This window comes from Ruditapes philippinarum, unplaced genomic scaffold (genome assembly GCF_026571515.1).
Source record: "Ruditapes philippinarum isolate M1 unplaced genomic scaffold, ASM2657151v2 ctg2233_1_1_1_1, whole genome shotgun sequence".
NCBI classification, from domain to species: Eukaryota; Metazoa; Mollusca; class Bivalvia; order Venerida; family Veneridae; genus Ruditapes; species Ruditapes philippinarum.
Genome location: NW_026856137.1, coordinates 146,880 through 169,723, shown reverse-complemented (window position 1 = coordinate 169,723; position 22,844 = coordinate 146,880). Strand labels below are relative to the sequence as shown.

The window sequence follows — 22,844 nt, the reverse complement described above, 5'->3', positions numbered from 1 at the left end:
TTTGTGATATTATCTATCCCCCCTGTCACTTGTATGTATGTGATGGGAGGGGTGAAGTCAGAGAGTGTTGCTGCAGATACATTTCCTTTGCCCTACATGTACATTTATACATGTATGTACCAATACACAAGTATTCACTATAAATCATGAAATGGCTGCAAACTCAAAATATGTCATGTGACACTTGTAATTAGATCATGGGCAATTGTGTGGCTTTTCATAGCAGCAAGTTTATTAATATGCAATTTTGTATTATTTCTCTTCCACCATCACTTTTCAAGAAATCTCAAGTCTTTTTCTTGTTCATACTTTTAATAAAAGAAGTATAAGGCACACATTTCATAAAATATGAAATTAAGTCTCATAAAATAACAAATGATTCTATAAAACTAAAATCAAACTATTCTGCTGAAAAACATGACATGTACAATGCCAGAGCTGTCAATATAATGCCATTTACTTGTATATGTACATCTGTACTTCGTTCACAAAACTTCATAAAATGAACATTTTCACATGATTTCAAAAATTAACAAATAGATAAAAACTTAATTGTATTATTTTTACATAATTGTTTTTATACTAAGATATTTAACAGTTTGATAGAAGGAAAACAACAATACCTGTCATGGACAGCATACTTGACTGTTCTTAGAGTTTGACAGAAAAACAACTGCCATGCTGGAATTTTCGAAATAGAGTAAGGGGAATAATTCAGTAGAATTTCAGGTTTTATGGTCATGCACAAGAAATGACCTATGGAAGGGTATCTGAAGTTGCATGTAAATGCTCCTGAGTGGTCTATAAGAAATGAAGATCCGTGTAAAACCCTAACATTGTGTTACAACAATGCTGCTAATGCATAGTTAGGAAGGATAACTCCATATACTATTCTTTGAACAGATGAGCTAAAAATACATACATATAAATATCTGATAAGAAATCATTTACAATGAAAATATGAATAACACAAATTTTATGAAATACATACTTGCACTTTTAATAAATGTACATGTATTTGGCACATAATTTGCATAAAATGGACGGGAAGACTAATTTAATCAAATGTTTTACTAAATTTTCATGAAATTAAAAAAAAATTAAAATGAGATTTGCAAAACATGGAGAAAAAAACACAAATGAGATTTACTCAACATAAAGAAAATTAATTTAAATGTGATTTGCAAAAAATTCAAATAAGATTTATTTATTAAAGAAACAGAAAAAATAATCATTTACATCTATGGAATGTATTCAAACAGTGTTGCAAATTTTAATTTGAGTGCTTGCAAAGAAATAAAAAAAAAGTTTATTATTAATCAAAGATACCAAAAAAACTTCATCATTTACATTAATGGAATGTATTTAGACAGTATTATAAATTTTGATTTGAGTGAAATCAAATAACAAGCATGATTATAAATTATGAGCTTAAGCCACCCACTTATTCATGAAAAATGTAATAAAGTTATCTGAATCTAAACTTAACGGACTATTATACATTCTGAATAGCTTATTGACTTTACAAATATTGACATTTATACCAGTAATTTTGAGAAATTATAAAAACATAAAGATAGATTCCTACTCTGATCTTTTATTTGAATAACAATAGATAAATAGCAGAACAAAACTACTTTAGTTTTGGATTTTGTTTTTGTCTAAAATGTTAGTTTTATGCCCATACAGAAGAATAGTTGGCCAGGTATATTTCATTAATTGCCAATAACTATCAAAAAGAGCTGTTCTTTAGCTAAAATTTCCTTAGAAAATCTGATAACCAAAGATCAATTCTTATCTTGATAGATCTACAATGATGAAATTGTCTGAAATTTCTATGCAATTCTAAATGTCTTAAGGTCCCAGCTTGCTACAGTTCTACTTCTTTACTATCAACTGTTATTTTGTTTGTTATGCCCAGTTCTTTATAAATTAATCACACTATAATCATTATTCCCAAATAATCGTAAGCTTTTGAACTCTTTAAAAGATATTTACTATAAGTTCTAGTAACATCAAATGTCTTTCTGAGCAATTCTCATCTGGAGAATGATCTACAATTATAAGAATGTCCAATATATCTTGGCAAATTCAAATATCTTGGCAAATTCCAAATATGACTTTTATGTGAAGATTCACAACCAGTATCTGTAGATTCTCTACCAACACTACCAGTATCTGTAGATTCACTACCAGTATCTGTAGATTCACTACCAGTAACTGAGTACTGCCACAGTGCCTGGTCTTTCGGGAGATGCTGTAATTAACTTAGTTTCATTGACCCACATTAAATGTAACAATGATGGATGTCTATGTACAATATTCATCTGAACTCCTTTCTGAAAAAAAAAAATAAACATATGACAAAAGTTTTATCAGAATTATCTGATACAATGTATATATATATATATTTATATATGTCATGGAGGCAAATCATTGTCCCTTAGATGCTGAACAATTAAGTATAGTTGAATGTGTGACTTATTAGCTCTTAACTGCAGTATCACATGTTTTGTTTATCTTTAAAAAGTATGTTTTTAGATATTTTGTTTATCTGTTTCAATTTAATTTTCGAAATTATTCTTCACTCAATTTATTATTCATTTCAAATCAATTTCTAAAATTATCATTTAAAATGATATCTATATATGATAACATTGTTGATTTAGTATTAGTGCTGCAAATTCATAGGGTAAAATGACACCGAAGTGGTCCATGTCAGCCAACAGCAAGTTTTATATACCAAATTGTTCGTCTTGGTCTGTAGTTTCCGAAATGAATATTCATTTGGTTCAAGTCCGATGCGTAGCTTAAAAATCCAAGATGGCGTCAAAGATGGCCGCCAAATCCCCAAATATTCTAGAATATTAATTTTTGCTCATATTTGTCCCGCTTTTGTATTTCAAGTGATTTTTTTGCACGGAAGATATCGTTTAAAGCGTTTTATACGAAGAGATTTAATTTTATTGGAGAAAACAGGTTGCTTTTTGCTTTTTTATACGTAAATAAGCAAAATAATGCTAAACATATGGATTTTTGCTATGATAATCTTGTCTTAGGTTAAATAGAGAAATATCTATTACTTATTTTGTTATTCAACTATTGTAATGTATTCATGACAGTAATGCTTTAATGCTTTCATATCATATCTTTAGAAATCTATCTATGTAATTATGCAGTAAGACATATAAAATGAGAGGCGGTACATTAAAATAGTTTTTCAATGTAAGGTTGTAACTGGTACTTACTTGTTCTATCAATTATTTCCCCAAATTTTGTGTTTCTGTCAAATTATAGCTTCTCTAGTGCACTCCATGTAACTGATTAACATACTAAACTAGGAATATGATAATTTGCTTCTGGTTTTTTAATGAATTAGTGTTCAAATCGTACCCCACCCACTATGAATAAAAATCTAAAGATACTCTGACCCCTCGATTATACTGATTATATGGAATGACAATTTTTACGTAAGTTAATAAACATAAGGTGATTTTCAAAGTGTGATACTATTACAGGTATCCTGTCAGATCTAAAAATCTGTTCAAAAATGTGTTACCAATTTAATAAGCATGATTTTGTCGTAAGTTCACCTAAGGATTTGAAAAGTACAATGTATGCAAAACAACCTCTGCTCCTTTATTTATATGTTACACACTTTTTTTATATCAAATGAAATGTAATTTTTTTTGAAGTTTCTTAAATTGACAAAATAGTCATATAAAAAGTTTGATATTTTATCTACATAGATCATTACTCTGTTGACCTTCGGTTTCATGAAACATGCATAGTAGTCGAATAAAACATAATGTTTCTATAAAATCGTTCAGCTTGGCATTATATTTGTGTTTGTGTTATTTAAATTCCTTCTATTTGACCTTTTTCGAGTTATGTGGTTCTTATATTTCTTTTAAAATAGTGTATAATAACCCTTTGGATAAATAGTGTATAATAACCCTTTGGACATGTTACCTGCTTTTAAAGTTTATATTTTGACCTTTGATCCCGTTTTATAAATCCATTTTATTTAGTTTCGCCCATTGTTCTCTATTTCTTGTGGACAATATGTTGTATGTCGTGAAATTCCACGAACATATTACATTGAAGATACCATGACCACTTTCGTATGAATACATCTATGGACGTGTCTTCACTTCCTTTAAAAGTTCACCATTTTTTTGTAAATTGAGATTTTTGCTTAAGCCGGTGCTAGAGGGTGTGGATGGTAGGTAACTTGCAATTTCCACTACCGGTATGTTCCTATATGACGACACAGTGTAAATAAAATAAATCCCGCCAAGTAAAATTCTAACAATTGTTATGGTTACATTAGACGAAATAAATAAAATACATGTACATGATCGTGTAAATATGTACAATTAAGGTACAACCTAATTACCATAACCAAAGTACTCGATGCAAGAAAGGAAGGCAGAGCAACAAGAACGTCACTAACCAAGACAGAAGACGAAATTAAAACTGTTACAATTAAGAACGCACAAAACGTCAAAAATGAAAATGTTGCAGGCTCGGTTTGATTGAGCCTGTTCATGAACGGCACTGTCAAGTGCAAACTACAGTACACGCCCCCTAGCACCGAATTAAGCAGAATTCAACATTTAATCATGGTTATGGTGAACTTTTGGATTTAGAAACAACCGCAGACGCGCTTATATTGTGGTTATCATGGAACCTTCAATGTGACACGTTAGTGTCATTCCATAAAAAGCGGCGTATGGTCCCCAAGTACAAGAATGTGTGTGCCCTAAACAAGAAAACAATGAGCGCAACTAAATAAAATGGAATTTTGAAAGGGGATCAGAGGTTATGAAGCCTGCATGCCACAGATAATTTGTAATTTCCACATGAATCAGGCCTGCTTATACCTAGACGTAAAAGAGTTTTTAAAGTACAATTAAATTTTAAATATATCTGAATTACGACGACAGGACTTTGTAAAATATTTACGTAATTTATGATAGCGATAGCCTTGTTAAAGAAGTTTGCCAGTAATAAATAAATTGCGTTCATTAGAATCATCCACACGACAGCAGGCCCAGGCAAATCTAATTAACTTAGAAATATATATACCCAATATGATGTTGCATGAAGTACATGTGAACAGTTAACAACGTTATTTAAAAAAAAAAACAATTACATGTATCATAGATTTTAGTTATGTTATTGTTAATGATAGAAATGTTTAAATTTGAAAATATTAAGAGTTTGTTTTATTCATTTTACGTTCACTTGGATATATTTAAGATTTCACTTGATCAAATTTGATTATTCATGATAAGGATATCATCTAGGTAGCGGTAAGTGCTATTTAATTCCGGTTGTGAAATAGTAGAGAGACTTAACATAAAATCCCTCTAGTAACAATATAAAAGTAAATAAAGTAAACTAACATGTCATTGGCATTATGATTGTAAAAATCAGGAAAAGAGAAGATCCTTTGAGAGCAATTAAACATGGCAAAGTTGATAATTCAAACTCAGTTTGATGGGGTCTGTTCATGAGAGACCATATCTCACGTCTCTTAGTACCAACTAAGTAGTATCCAATCCTCAACTATAAAAGTTTTGCAATCAGTGATCCCGAAGGACCAAGTCGTCCGGTTAGCTCAATTGGTAGAGCGTTGGACTGTGAATCGGGCAACCCATGTTTGATTCCCGGACGGGGCAGGTCACTTTCGTTGCGATTGATCATGAAATAGTTTCTACGGTTATTTGCACTGTACCACTGCTCTGCTATGTACAGAAGTTTTAGTTCATTGCGAAAGTGAGGGCAACTAGCACTGGTAAACTGTTTGACAGCCTGTCCAGGAACGATTCGGTGGCTGAACTGTGCTCTAAGGACCTATTAATATAACACTGGTAACCTGCTGTTGCAGACTCGGATTGATTGAGCCTGCCCGTACGAAAAAGATAGCAGGATTCCGCCTAATATAAGCAGGAAAACGCTTAAAATTTCCGTGTATATAAGATTTTCCTGCTAATTTAAGACGGACACGGAATTTTGTAAAAAATCCTGCTAAGCAATTTCATATTCCGCCTAAGGCTTAGGCGGAAAATATGGGATGAGCAATAATTTAGACGGGTTTTAGGACTTAGAATTTTGTCAGTTATTTGTTAACAGGAATTATGTACTTAGACTTTCTTGTTAACCAGAAATTGAACTTAGAAAATTTTACTAGACAGATTTCTGAATTTGGAGAAATTTCTGCAGATGACAGGTATATAATAAATCGATTATTAAGTGATCAACAATTATTTTGCTGCTTTTATTCATTGTTAATTTTCAAAACTAAAATATTGTTTGTACAAACATAAACATACATAATCATTAATTGATAAAAAAACTCCACAACAAAACTAAAACTTAGAACATATTATATAATGATGTTGTGATGACTTTTGCATAGAATATATTTCACTTTGTTAAATTTGGGTATGAACTAAACTCATATATTAAGCTTTTTAATGTAATATAATTAAATGAGTAATATCCCTGAAAATTTCTTATCAACAGGATAAATAAATAAATACTGCCTCTAGTAACCACTCTACTATGATTTAACACCACAGACCTGATAACACACAGGTCAGATAGTAAATTCTGCTACAGTCCAGACTGTTCCATGCGATTTATTTGGGGGGAAGCAACAGTTACTTTGTACATTTTATATGATGAGTCTGTTAAGAAGGACTTTGCAAAGTTTTTTTAAAGATATTTATTATGAATTTTGGATTCTTTTTCCATTTATTTTCTGTAATTTTATATAATTGTGAAAATAAAACGATGGGTTGGATTATCCCTGTTTACCATCATATCATGGACTTGTCCATAATTTGAAATCTAGGAAATATGGGTCAGCAGAAGCTTAGACAGTGGAAATAAAGCAAATAACAAAGGATTTTATTGATAGTTAAAAATTGTGGTGATAATATATAAGCAATTTTTGAGATAATATTTTGTTTAAAGTGTAAGGATGGAATATTTTTGAATTTTTCAAAGAAAAAAAAAAAAGACTTAGCCTTGTGAATGAAAATGACAATAATCTGGATATGCTCAGTTGTAAATGAATTTTGAATGCTACATTATGACCTTGGATAAGAAGATAAATACCAATATCATATAAATTCAGGTAAGTAACTTTTGGATACATTTAAACAATAAAAATATATTTCAAATAAATTAAATAATTTTGCATTAAGTTTGAGAGTAAATTTGTAACACTAAGTTTGGTTGTAATGAATTATAGTTTAAATGCATGTATAATTATAACTGGATACAATGACAAGAAACAATAATATAAGATATTAGTGGTGGCAGTGTTTTACTGATGACTGTTTGTGTTTCAGGATATGTCTCAAGCTGGTGTAAAAAGAATGGGAGGGGAGGAGTCACGGACAAGGATATTAACGATACCATAAGTTAAAGCAGATCAGTTATGCTTGGAATAAAAATGAAAACAACTGGCTAAACAAAAAACATTTACAGTGAAGTAAAATGAAATAATTTGCCATGGATTAAAACAATACAATAGCAGTGCAATAAAAATATAACTCGTGTTTCTGTTTTTTGTGTGACTCTTTTACGTACTGTACATGCACCCTAATGTAGAAAACATTATGGTAAAGCTCACAAAAATAACTTAAAAGCTTTGTAAAAATTTATTGTGATCACCTATTGTCTGTCTGCAATTTTGAACACATCTGCGGATGTTTCTAAATTCAAAATTTTACTATTTCACGTTTAAATGTTGAATTCTGCTTAAGCCGGTGCTAGGGGGCGTGGACGGTAGTATGCACTTGACAGTACCGTCCATGAACAGGCTCAATCAAACCGAGCCTGCAACATTTTCAATTTTGCCGTGTTGGGCTTTCTTTAGGGATTCTGTTTTTATCTATTTTTTGGATTCCAATTATTCTTATGCAGCTAAAAAATAATGTTGTATCCATCCATAATTCAGCTTTATTAGTGTACTATCACAAAACTGAATAACTTCATTTCCTTAGGCGGATTTTTTGCTAGTATTCCTAAAATAGGAAGAATTTTCTCCTGCTAGTGATTTTCTAAGTAGGTATTTTTTTCCTGGTTAAAATATTTTAGGCGGAATTTTTTCCGGCTAAGAATTTTCCTAAGGCGGAATTTTCTCCTGCTAATGCTTTCTTTAAGCTGAATTTTTTCCTGCTTAAATTTTCTAAGGAGGATTTTTTTCCTGCTACCCTAACTGTTTTCCTCCTAAGAAAATTTGCATATTTCGCAGCGTATTCCTGCTTATAGGAGGAATCTGTGATATGTAAACCTGAAATGCCTTAGACGGATTACGCCTAGTAGCTAGGCGGAATTTCTGCTTTTTTCAGGGCGGAAGTTTTCGTACGGGTGTTCATGAACGGTACTGGAAAGTGCAAGTTACTCTACGCCGCCCCCCCCCCCCTCGCATATTATTACTCTCAAATACCCGCCAGGGAAAAGATGAACTATTGAATCCAATTGAAAGCTTTTCTTAATTCCTCCAATGAAGTTAACAACAAACTTGAAACAAAATGCTCAAAATCATATACAGGAGCTGTCAGTAGGACAGCGTGCTCGACTATTCTCAGTGCTTGATAGTTAAAAATGGGACATAATATTGTAAAAAAAGGCTGTCCATGAACAGGCTCAATCAAACCGAGCCTGCAACATTTTCAATTTTGTCGTGTCGGGCTTTATATAGGGATTCTGTATGTCTCTATTTTGATACAGTGACCTCCTCTGTACACAGGTTGAGGATATGTCGATGGAATTTTGAAATTATCTGAGGTGGTAATGTAAATTCAAAGTTGAAAAAGGGGCATAATTCTGTCAAAATGCTTGATAGACCTCCTCCAGTGTTCAAGTGGAGGGCATGATGGTAAACAAGTGTGCAAGTTTCAAAGCCATATGTCAATGGACTTTGAGATGGTACGCAAACTTTAACGCCGACGCTCGGGCGACTAGGATAGTTGTCCTTAATCGTCGAATAGTTGAGCTAAAAAGAAACTGCCCTCATAATATATATTTTCAATTCACTCAATATATATTTATTTATATTTATATAATATTTTATTCATAATTCAGATACAGTCTAGCAGAAAAGTATCTTACTGTAAACTGAATAACCTACCCATTTTAAATGTTCTAGCAAATTACATTTTACATTTTAATGTATATATTATATCCGTCATCAATAATGACAAAACTCCAAATATGGTTCAATTGTAGATTATCATATGTTAAGCCAATGCCTTAAAACAAGAGCTGCATGTCTGACAGCACGCTCGAATATTTAAAATCAACAGCCTGCATAATAAAGAAATTCTCTTATTCATAAAGTAGTATAACTCTTTGAAATAAAAACATGTTAGAGGGAAGTAACCTACAATAATGATGGTTGTGGAGATAAATCTTGTCCGAGAAATTCTGTAAGTTAATAAATAGATATTATTATTATTTCTTAATAAATGCTTAACTTATGGGTCTTGAACAGTGACCTACAAGTATAATCAAAATCACATTTGAAGACTAACAATGAATGTTTATGGCTAAGGAGAAACACACTTAACAAAAGGCTAGCATAAGGTCAACGCAAATACCGAATTGCAGGTCAGTAAATTAGTTCCTTATTGTGTGCATAAAACAAATAAAAGAGATATTTCAACATGTAGACAAATATGCAGGGCATTTTCTATGAAAGGTAAGATGTCTCATCACTAACCAATTACATAAAATTGTTAATCTTTTTAATATCACTATTATAATATAAAACAAAAAAGTATTTAATTTAAAGTTGACTCCCCGTTCGTAATACCCCACCCACTTTGTATATGAATTTAGATCAATAAAACATATTTATGGCATAGTTCACTTATTCTTACTTATACTAAATATGTGTAGATTTAGATTTAAAGCTATATTAAACGAAATCATGAATGCTATTCAGTTTAATCAAGAATAAAACTAATACGTTACACATATTCAGATATTCAGAAAAGGACACCCAGTTTGCAACATATTTTTTTCTTTTTTCGTTTAAATTAGGCGATAAAAACTAGAAAAAAAATCAATAAAGTCAAAATTTATAGCATGAGTAAGTTGAAAATAAGGAATTTTATGCAAAATTTCAATTGATTTACAAAACTGAAAAAGGAAATAAGCCAACGGAAATATACTAGAATATTTAGGGATTTGGCGGCCATCTTTGACGCCATCTTGGATATCTTAGCTTCGCATCGGGGTTGGGCCAAATGAATATCCATTCCAGAAACTACAGATCCAGACGAACATTTTGGTATATGAAACTTGCTGTTGGCTGACATAGACCACTTACCCCTCTAAATAGGCTAGTAAAATGGACTGATTTGCAGCACTATATGTCTCAAAACTAAAACATGGCTTTACCTAAAATAAAGGTTTTAATGTTAAATCACAACAATTGTAAACTTTAAGTTAACTTCAGATATTAATACTCAAATTAACTTTAAAACTATGTCTTTACATAAGAATAGGTCAAGCCATATCAATCAGTATTTCGTGCAGAAATATTGCATGTTTGTGATTACTTACTTTATAGTCCCAAACTATGACTTTTTTCTGGTCACCACCACTGACTAGTCGTTCTTCACATATATGTAGACATCTAACAATACCTAGATGACCCTGTAGAACATGCTGGCATTTTCCTACATCATATATAAATATCTGTTAATTAATTGGTAGATGCTTGCTAATTAATTGGATTCTTACCAACCCTTAGTCCCCTTAAGTAGCAAAATAGACTTTTCCTCCATTGATTTTAGAATGGCTAATTTAATTTTAAGGGATATCAATATGAAAAATACGAAACTGATAGTGAAAAGAGCCTGGTCAGATTGCATGGATATGCAGGAAGGGTTTGCTATATAGTCTGATAGCATAGAGGTGTTTGACAAAATTTCAGTGAGATATGACTGGTCAAGTCTTTATTCATGTTATTAATTCCATTGAAAATATTCGTATTAGGCATCATATTCCATTATTCTATCAATTTGTGGCATTTGGACAATCTAAAGCAATGACTATTGTGTGCTCAATAGGGTATGGTTTTACTGTTGCTTTTATTAATGTACAAATTAGGTAATGAAAGTAAAACATGTCTAAATCAGTTTTGAAAACTAGTTTTGATATGAGTTCAGGAAGAAAGCTGGTTTACCATTATAGTTCCATATCCTGACAGTACTATCTGATGATCCAGATGCTATCACATGATGGTTTGCTGCTAGACAGTACTGTAATGATATCAATACTGATTATACCTCATTTACAAGATTTAAAAAATATCTTAGCTCTTTAGGCAGCAGAAAATTTTCATGTATCATATACATGTACATGTATACCTACTAGTTATTATGAGAATTAAAAATAAAATGGATACTAACTATCATTAACCTTTTTCATGCTAGCCCAACGGCACGCTTATGCCACAAATATTGAGCATTAATTTCAATATGAACATCTGTACACATCAGCTTCTTCGTTAAAGGCCAATTATGCCTCAAACATGCTATTATTTTTATTTCTCAAAAACATTCTATTTTTGGTATCTTTTTATGGTTTCAAAAAACAACAAAAAAACAAGAAAAAAAAAACTAATTTGCCATATAGATGAACTAGCTTTACTTCTTTTGCTCTGATGGCAATTGGTATAGTTATAGTACATTAGTATTTTGTTTGGATGTCAAAATACTACTTTGTTTACATTTTGCTACCTTTACAACACATAACTGCACATTCAACATAACTTTCTTCAGCTGTTAAACATCTAACATGCTCTAATTACATTATTACAACATTATTTAACACATGTTTGACATTTTTAGTACCCAGGAATAATGTGCCTTTAAAGTATTAAGATCTTAAATAAAGGACATGTTTGACTGTACTTACCACTTCCCCTTCATGACCTTGCAGTATATGTGAACATCCTGGTGGGGAAATTTGCCAGATCCTTAAATCATTGTCTCCACTACCACTAACTATCTTCTCTCCATCAAAATAACAACATGTCACTACTGTATACATGTAATACAAAATGTAAACATATATTATAACAATATGATAATCTGAGCATTATAATAACAGAGCAGTGGTAACCAAATGAAGCCAAGCAAGTATGTACAGCTATGTGTGAACACATTCTATACCGACTACTCAATTTTTATAGTTTGACCCTTCAATTAACTAAAACACAACTCTCAGTTCACAAATGTATACCATTAACCTTGATAAAAAATAGAGTTTTGTAAACAGTTCTGCCTTATCATTTTTCCAAAGCTGAAATAACAGGTTTCTTGCCATCTTCTTTTATTGGTTATCAACAGGTTTGTAAACAGTTGACTCAAAAAATAAGTACTTCCGAGTTCTGACTGTTTAGAAATTAGGAATTCCTATTAAGCTTAAAACAATCAATTTAAAACAAACAAGAACGTGTTTGATAAACACAAATGCCCCCGGCTCCGATTCTTGTCAGTAGCAATATTTCAAAAAATGTTTACCCATTCACTCAGTTATGGACAGAAACATTGCCAAAAAATTGTAAACACAAGTTATATAGCTTGACAGAGTCATGGCATTTTGTAATTGTGAAATATATAAGTTGCCAAGTCATTGCTATGACTTGTGAAGTGATAAATATTCAACTTTATCAAATATATATAAATGTAAGAAATCTATACTTGGCACCCTTGACCTTGACCCACTGACACCTATAGAATATCATGCAAGTTATCTTCCTACCAAATATGAAATACACCTGTCAATAAATAAAGGCTGTATGGGTAAAAATGTTAAAATCTATTTTTAGCATTGATGACCTTGACCAAACTGACCCCTAACTCCATGCAAAGGAAGAATACCATGCAAGTTATCTTCCAACCAAATATGAAATAAATCTGTCAATAAATAAAGGCTGTATGGGCAAAAGTGTAAAAATCTATTTTTAGCACTTGTGACCTTGACCCAACTGACCCCTAACTCCATCCAAAGTAAGAATAACATGCAAGTTATCTTCCTACCAAATATAAAATATATCTGTCAATAAATAAAGGCTGTATGGGCAAAAATGTTAAAATCTACTTTTAGCACACACTGATCCCTAACTCAATCAAAAGGAAGAATACCATGCAAGTTATCTTCCTATCAAATATAAAATACACCTGTCAATAAATAAAGCCTGTATGGGCAAAAGTGTGAAAATCTATTTTTAGCACAAGTGACCTTGACCCACTGATTCCTACCCCAATCAAAAGGATGAATACCATGCAAGTTATCTTCCTACCAAATATGAAATATATCTGTCAATAAATTAAGGCTGTATGAGTTAAAGTGTAAAAATTTATTTTTAGCACTGGTGACCTTGACCCGACTGACCACTTACTCCATCAAATTTTATGTTCCTATCAATTATAAATGACATCTGTCTATAGAATATGGTTAATACACCTGTAAAAATCTATTTTTTACATTGGTGACCTTGACATTGGTGACATTGACCTTGACCCAAATGACCCCTTACTATACCCAAAGAAGGAAGACCTTCCTTGGCATGTTTGCATTAAACATGGAAGACATCAACCAAAAAATAAAGGCTGTATGAGCAAAAATCTTTAAATTTATTTTCTAAACCAGTGACCTTGACTCTGACCCTAGAGACTACTTACTCCACAAAAAACTAGAACTATCATTAAATGTGATTAATACCCCCACAAGACTGCTTCGGAAATGAGGATGTTATTAGTAACAGAATACCTTGTAAAAGAATTGAAATATAGAGTTATGGTTGTGGGCAATTAAAGATAGTTGTGGTTCTTATATGTTGCATTTCCTTTCAATGTGGTTGGCCATTGATGAAGTTTAATTGAATTACTCTGTAATAAGTCCAGAAAAAACAAAGAAAAGGAACAAAGGGCAATAACTCTATAAATACTGAAGATGGAGTTATAGTTCTTGTGCACTGCACTTCCTCTTATTGTGCTTGACCATTGTATGAAGTTGTTTTGAATTCCAACCAGTATGTTTTAAGTTATGCTCCTGACAAGGAAAAGTATCAAAGGGCAGTAACTGTATTTTGTCAAAATGGAGTTATGGCTCTTGTGCACTGCACTTCCTTTTAATGTCCTTGACAACTGTATGAAGTTGTATTGAATTCCAAACAGTAGTTTTCAAGTTATGCTCTGGACAAGGAAAAGTAACAAAGGGCAATAACTCTGTAATTAGTCAAGATAGAGTTATGGTTCTTATGCACTGCACTTCCTCTCAATGTGCTTGACCATTGTATGTAGTTATATTGAATTCAAACTATTAGTCTTCAAGTTATGGTCCGGACAAAAAAAGCAATGGAAAAGCAACAAAGGGCAATAACTCTGTAATTACTTTAGATAGAGTTATGGTTCTTGTGCACTGCACATCCCCTTATTGTGTTTGACAATTGTATGAAGTTGTTTTGAATTCCAACCAGTAGTTTTCAAGTTATGCCCCGAACAAGGAAAAGTAACAAAGGGCAATAACTCTGTAATTAGTCAAGATAGAGTTATGGTTCTTATGCACTGCACTTCCTCTCAATGTGCTTGACCATTGTATGTAGTTATATTGAATTCCAACCATAAGTCTTCAAGTTATGGTCTGGACAAAAAACCAATGGAAAAGTAACAAAGGGCAATAACTCTGTAATTACTTTGGATAGAGTTATGGTTCTTGTGCACTGCACTTCCCCTTATTGTGTTTGACAATTGTACGAAGTTGTTTTGAATTCCAACCAGTTGTTTTCAAGTTATGCCCGGACAAGGAAAAGTAACAAAGGGCAATAACTCTGTAATTAGTCAAGATAGAGTTATGGTTCTTATGCACTGCACTTCCTCTCAATGTGCTTGACCATTGTATGTAGTTATATTGAATTCAAACTATTAGTCTTCAAGTTATGGTCCGGACAAAAAAAGCAATGGAAAAGCAACAAAGGGCAATAACTCTGTAATTACTTTAGATAGAGTTATGGTTCTTGTGCACTGCACTTCCACTTATTGTGTTTGACAATTATATAAAGTTGCTTTGAATTCCAACCAGTAGTTTTCAAGTTATGCCCCAGACAAGGAAAAGTAACAAAGGGCAATAACTCTGTAATTAGTCAAGATAGAGTTATGGTTCTTGTGCACTGCACTTCCTCTCAATGTGCTTGACCATTGTATGTAGTTATATTGAATTCCAACCATTAGTCTTCAAGTTATGCTCCGGACAAGGAAAATGCAACGGACGTCTGGACCGACCGACCGACCAACCGACCACCGGGTGACTCCTATATACCCCCCCCAAACTTCATTTTTGGGGGTATAATTAGAGGACCATTAAAGGTATCCACCTACCAAATATGCAAGATATCATTAAATAAATTAAGCAATTAAGAGAAATTTACGATAAATCCAACTTGCCGCAATAGGTTAACCAGACAAGGCCCTCTTTTCAAAGTGAAAAAAGGGAAATAACTAGGAAATATGGATGACAGTTATATAACTTGGCAATATCATGTACTTTGTAGTGATAAGTAAGTGTGGAAATTATGAAGCCATTAGTATAGATAGAACTTAAGATATTTCCAACTTGCCGTTTTAGGTTAACCATTATTCATTTTCTAAGTGCTGAAAAGGGCAATAACTTGGTAAATATGGAAGCCATAGTTATGTAACTTGACCAGATCATGTACTTTGTATTGATTAGTAAGTGTGTAAACTAAGAAGCCATTGGTACAGGTAGAACTTAAGAAAAATCCAACTTGCCGTTCTAGGTTAACCTCGTACGGACAGACGGATGGACAGAAGGACAGATGGACGGACGGTACAATTACTATATGCCCCGGGCATAAAAAGTATAAAAAGGTACATGTTTTAAAAAATTAAGACAGACAAATAACTTTTTGGTACATTGACCACACACAAAAACAATACCTTCATTATGTCCACTATACATATGAAACTGTTCAGCATGCTCTATATCCCACAGTATTAGTGTTTTATCCCAGGATCCTGTCACAACATGTGTACCATGGCTATACATACACTAGAGTAACAACAACAATACATGCAATAACAACAACAACAACACAAACATGTCCAAAGGTTTATCCTGTAAATTTAGACACAATCCTTCAAAAGAGTGTAAGTTAAGAATGATGTTAGAAACGGCAATAACTAGTTCTTTGATGTGCAATGTATGAAATACAGGACCTTATGTTTAAAGTCTGATAGCTTTTTAATATTGGTCAAAGGGCATTGTTTATACTTAAACACTGAGTTACCTTTGGGCAACATTATCTGCTATCAAGACACAAAATGTTAAACAAAAATTATTTAAAAATTTCATCCTCTATTTACAACCAATTCACTGACTCTGTCCTTACATAAAAACTATGTTTAAAATAAAAACTCAAGACTAGGCATCAATCTAGGGAATACAGGTTTGGGATCATTAATTTTGAATTACAATGTACATTATTCAAAATTTATGTTTAACCATGTGTCTGGTCTATAAGACAGATCCATAGCAAACAAGTCACATCTAAATAAAATATCACATCAACCTTACTGATAAATAATGTATCATTACCAATATCAACATCAGATTATGTGTACCAGTTTGGTGTTTTTTTTGTGCCCCCACATTAGTGGCGGGCATTTAGATTTACCCTTGTCCGTCCGTCCGTCCGTTCTCTTTGTGTCGCACGTAACTCAAAAAGTATTTGACCTAGAGTCATGAAACTTTACAGGAATGTTGATCAGCATGTGAAGTTGTGCACCTGGGTATTTTTGTCTGTATATTTTTAGTATTTTTAGAGTTATTGCCCTTGACTTAGTAAAATTTTGCAATTTTCAACTTGTGTCGCATGTACCTCTAAAAGGATTTGACATAGAATCATGAAACTTTACAGGAATATTGATCAGCATCTGTTGTTGTGCACCTGGGTATATTCGTCTGGATATATTTAGTATTTTTAGAGTTATTTCCCTTGCAATTTTCAACTTGTGTCGCATGTAACTCAAAAAGGATTTGTCATAGAGTCATTAAACCTTACGGGAATGTTGCTCAGCATATTTAGTTTTACACCTGGGGTTTCGCTTGTGGATTTATCAGTATTTGTAGAGTTTTTTCCCTTGACTTAGTAAAAACTGTTTCATTATGTTGTTATTTGTTCCTTGAGTGCTTGAGTTAGAATCGACCAACTTTACAGGAATAATGATCAACATCACTAAATTACAGGAATAATGATTCACATCACTGTGAAGCTATGAACCTGGGACTTTGCATGTGGATTTTTTTTCAGTTTTGTTAGAGTTATTGCCCTTGACTTACAGTAGTAATAAATTTGCAATTTTTCAACTTGGGGTTTGCTTGGGGATTTATTCAGTATTTGTAAAGTTCTTGCCCTTTACTTAGTAAAAAGATTTTTAGTTTTCAAAAAATATTTGACCTAGAGTCATAAGATTGACAGAACAGTGGCGCGGTGGGGGCACCCGTGTCCTATGGACACATTTCTAGTTTAAATATCATTTACTTCTTTTATCCTGTCATAAGGAAAGGGATTCTGGTAATTTTGAAATTTCAACATGTTATAAGGGGCTTTTTGTCTGCAACTGATCATAAACAATTATAAAACTTTGTAAGAATCATCATGATTTTTTTTTCAATTTACTGTGTCTCTTCATTTTAATATACATGTATTTACAAATTTTACAATATTAATGATAAGATCTTGGTAGTGATACATGTTTAAAATTATTTTAAAAAATTGACTTAAAACAAGATAATGAACAATCTTAACAAGCAAATCCTTACAGTAACACATCTAAAATTATCACATCACCTCTAACAGGAAACTACAGAAAAGCAAAAGTACTCTTTTCAAAAGCTATAAACTTTTTCAAATGAAGATCAATCAAAATAAAGCATGTTATACCTCAATATCATCTGTATGACCTCTGAATATGTTGACAAGTCTTCTGTCTGGGAGATACCACATTCGCAATGTTCTATATAAAAAATAACACTTATTCTGTATCATTACTAGGCCTTAAATGGCATATATTTGTATCTTGATGAAAATCATAACTTAATTAAAAGAATGATATATAAAGTGCTATGAGCTTGTAACAAAGCATTCCTTTAAATACTATCACTTTACAAACAATTAATAACATAGCAATTGAATATATATTTAGTTAGGAACATATTTCACATATTCTGTTATTTTGTAAACATATAATCCAAGTGTGTTAAATAATTGAGAAAACAATGTGATTTTACATTATTTTTGGTAATTTTAAAGTAAATTTTGACAATTATAATTTTATACTCTTAAAAGAACTTTTTGATGGTTTATTACTATCCTGGACAGAATTCTATTTGAGACAGATTTTATTACATATATTTATGCTTGTCTGTTTTTGTTTTTTTTCTTTATATTTTTCATATTTCATTATTTATTTGTATTTCTAGAGACTACTTTGTCAAATAAAGCTCTAATGTTAAAGGCAAGAACATTTGTACCAACCTGTCTGTTGCTGCAGAAACTAGAACTTTACCAACAAGTGTCATGTGATCAACGCTGCCACTGTGTCCTTGCAGGGAAAATAACAGGGTGAAATTTGTAGAGTCTATCACACGTATAGAACTGTCAGCACAACCTGTGATTAGTGTGTTCCCCTAAAATATACATGTACACATATTATTGTGTTTTTTGACACTGGACAGGAAATAAATTCACAAAATCAAATTTAATACATACTGGGATCCTACATATTAAAATATGATGTTTTTTCGCTGTACCTTTTATTTAAAACAATAAAAAAGAATGGAATTTTACCCAAATAATATTGGGTTCATAATGCAAGTAAACATTACTTTAACAAACATGAAATTAAACATTTGACCGTAGAGATGTGTCTTTAAAGTAGGGCATTATAAGAGAGACAAAATCGAGGAAACTACGACTATTGAAAGACAAGGTTAAGATATTGCAAAAAAAAACAATATGTCTCTAAAACTAGACACGGCAGCTACGCAATTTACGAAAAGGTCAATGTATGGGATGTAATTAAAATTAACACTATTAACTCAATTAACGTATTGGTTCTTCATGAATCTTAAACATATGAAACAATTTGATGTTCAAATGGAATTCTGTTATTTGTCATATAGTTTCCTTTTGGTCATCATGTAGCATGTTACAAAAGCCATAAAATCTATCTGATTTAAATTTCATGTAGAGTTTCCTCCCATGTGCGTAACCCGTTTCCTTATATGGCTTTTAATTTGCATTTCTTTGTAAACGACAACAACGAGATACTGTTTGGACTAAATTTAAATTTTTTTAATCATTAAAATATGTTACGATTGTCTCCTGAAATAACGGTGAGAAGAATTAAAAGTAAAACCTATCTAAAATAACCCATTAAGGGTCTCCATATTCAGGCCTGCGCAGAACAGATTATTCCCCCGCATGACCATGTCATGAAATAACTAGTAAACAAAAGGGCATGTTTGTAGATAAAGAACTGAATCAACAATATTTACATGAGAGTGGTTTTGTTGTTATTTACTTTGAAATAAAAAGTGTGTGTACGATTTAGACTGTATGATTTTTGAATCAAAGCCAAAAAAACAACACTTTTTGACAGGAATAGCTTTTGTCCGGTAAACTGATTGTCCGGTAATTTGTAGGACCCCAGTATGGTAACATTATTAGTGCAGTGGGCTTTCATAAAAGGTTTCGACAAAGTTTTATGCTGTCCTCTATTTGCATTACAAATAGATTACTAACAAAAGAATAATTATATACGTATACATACATAATGATAATAAAGTCCTGTCTTGATTTCAAAATCATAACAAAATGCAAAAAAAAATATTTTTAAAAAATATAAAAATTAATGACATAACTTTTACCAGAATAAAGTATGAAAATTAATAGTGTGTTAATATGTTTTTAAAAAATGGTTGCATACTTTCCAAATAATCTTTGTAATAGTGTCAAGGTGTCCATCTAATTTCTTGATACATGTAGCTTGTGCCATGTCCCACATTCTTAATGACTTGTCTTCACTCCCAGAAACTATATACTTTCCTGGTATAACATATAAATAAACAGGGATTATAAGCATTTAGATTTGTTGTCAAAATATATCATTTTCAACATACCTAACATTTTTAAAGACTAATGACTATTAATTAACTCTTACCAATAACACTGATTTAAAGGTACATAAAAGTGTTGCATTAATGATATAAGTATAGAGAGTTTCTCACCATTACATGCTAATGCTGTAACTTTTTCTGCATGTCCTTTCAGCAATGGTGAAACTGAATAACGACCTTTTCTCCAGTTTTTATTTAAATGATGAACTCTAATAAAAATGTTTTTCCACTTACAAATTGGGGATAATCTGGTCTCTTCTGGAACTGGAAAGAACAACTTTCAGTTACATGCATGAAATATTGGTTCATTATATTAAAAACATGGTACATGTACTAAACTGAAAATAAAATATAAATATCTAACCTATTAAATCCATGTGCTGATTGCTGGGTTTAAAGAAACACACTAAACAAATCAGATTTTAAGCATCATAAACAGTTTTTTGTCAAACAGTTACAAAAACTTTGTGACAGGTGACCAATATCTTAAGTAATAATACTAGCTGGCAGTATGAAGCCTTTAAAACAAATACAAATAAATAAAGAAAATTTAACAATTAATAAACTCAATATTGATGCAATATCACAATGAATAAATTTCACAAAGGACAAAATTGCAAATTTAGAAACACATATATACAAAAGCTTAACCATTTCCTTAAAAGTATAATTTTTTTAAGGAATATATACATGTATAGTGAAAGAAAAAGACTGAAAAATGAACAAAATGTTATCTGTAAATAATTTGATTTAATTACTTTAAAGAAATAACAAATGTTTCTGGAGAAACTTGTCCTTTCAGATAACAATATTTTCATACCATATAATTGGAAAACTGGAGAATTTCCACCAATATTTGACATCTTTACATTAAGATGAGTTTCTCTGTTGATGTCGCCATTTAGACCAAATCTTAGCCATCCTCTTCTCATACAATGATGCAACCTGTAAAATATTTACAAAATATGTAAGTGCAATGACTTTTAAATTTTAAAGTAGGTTTACATAAAAAGACATGCATCCACAACATATAAAAATACAAAAAATATTTTGGAATTAACAAGCGTACATTTGGCGACTTCTATTTGTTCCATCTTGTAATGTGTCAAATTTGCAGGACCTCTTTTTGTACAATTGGGGTCCTGCCTCTTATTTGGAAGAAGTAATTATTCCATTTAATTAGAAGATAAAAAAATGAGCACATTAAATAGGTTTGTGTGAAAGGCATTTACCATAATGTGTCTTTATTTGTTATTTCTCTCCATTTAGCACAACATTTTGAGAAAGTCACAAGTTCTTTTTCTGTTAAATATGATAAGATTTTGTCTAATAATTCTGGCAGTAGGTGTTCTGTGAAATCCATCACAACAATTTCATGCCTTCAGTTCATCTATTAACACTTATTCCTGGTATATGAATGCTTAATGATAAGATTCTGAAAAAAAATAATACATTTCTAAATTAGTAATATTGATTTACCTCAGAAGCATGAAATTGTATCAAATGACTGATATTAACAATAATTTTGTTTGTTTGTTTTGGGTTTTACGTCACATCGACACAGTATAGGTCATATCGCGACGTTCCAGCTTTATACTGGTGGAGGAAGACCTCAGGTGCCCTTCCGTGCATTATTTCAGGCACGAACGGGCACCTGAGTAGAACCACCGACGTTCCGTAAGCTAGCTGGACAGCTTCCTCACATGAAAGAATCCAAAGTCCCTGTCGGGATTCGAACCCACAGCGGTGAGGGGAGTGGTTTGAAGTCAACGACTTTAACCACTTGGCCACGGACGCCCATTAACAATAATACCAAAACTATTTCTATAAGGTACAAAATAAATACTTCATGTTTATAAGGGTATTTAAGATATTAATATTCTATAGAATTATAAAATTTCAAGTCTGTCTATGGTTCAACCTCTTCATTAAAGATTTAGCATCATTGTTTTAAAAACAAGTTGTCATTTAAGGCTGCCAGCAATTTCAACAATCAATAATGGCTACATGTTAATTAAATCCCAATCAATCAATTCAATCAGACTAAAACTTTTATTAATGGAATAAGAGTTTTTATAATAAGTGGATCAATACTGGCCCATAAACACTGCCTATATTAACTATTTCTAAAATTCTTACACCAATGAAGAAGCTTGTGATCTTAGTATTCCCTAGACTCCAAAGGTACTTATATTAACTGTTAATTGGCCTTCCACCACATGTCAGCCATTTTACATACTATTTATAAAGACAGATATATCCCAGCAAACACAAGACGTCATACTGACGTCAGATTTAAGTCAGGTTCTGACGTCGGATGACGGTCGGAAAAACGGTTGGATTTGAAAGTTTTTTTGACGTAATAATCTGACGTCGGGTAGACGTCAGAATCTAACCATTATTTAACCTTTTTCTGACCAAAATCTGACCATTATCTAACCTTTTTCCGACCTCAATCTGACCATTATTCGACCTCAATCTGACCATTTTCCGACCTAAATCTAACCAGTTTCTAACCATTTTCCGACCTCAATCTGACCATTTTCCGACCTAAATATTAACCCTTTTCTGCTCTAAATCTGATCATTTTCTGACCAACATCT

At 31.9% G+C, this 22,844-nt stretch overlaps 1 protein-coding gene and 1 long non-coding RNA gene across 2 annotated transcripts; one reads left to right on the top strand and one right to left on the bottom strand.

The window, feature by feature from the left end:
* Positions 1–212: 212 nt before the first annotated feature.
* On the bottom strand, positions 213–21,654 carry LOC132745531 (F-box/WD repeat-containing protein 7-like). Its single transcript, XM_060734481.1, has 11 exons — positions 21,474–21,654; positions 21,062–21,186; positions 20,353–20,505; positions 20,052–20,170; positions 18,599–18,750; positions 18,005–18,077; positions 15,999–16,110; positions 11,953–12,077; positions 11,219–11,294; positions 10,594–10,709; positions 213–2,339 (listed from the first exon to the last, which is right to left on the bottom strand). Exons 1-11 carry the CDS (start codon positions 21,602–21,604, stop codon positions 2,211–2,213), a joined length of 1,311 nt encoding a protein of 436 aa, XP_060590464.1. The 5' UTR covers positions 21,605–21,654; the 3' UTR covers positions 213–2,210.
* Positions 6,775–7,577, top strand: LOC132745524 (uncharacterized). The gene is made up of 2 exons (XR_009627848.1): positions 6,775–7,150; positions 7,368–7,577. It is a non-coding gene; the product is annotated as an uncharacterized LOC132745524 (long non-coding RNA).
* Positions 21,655–22,844: the final 1,190 nt, after the last annotated feature.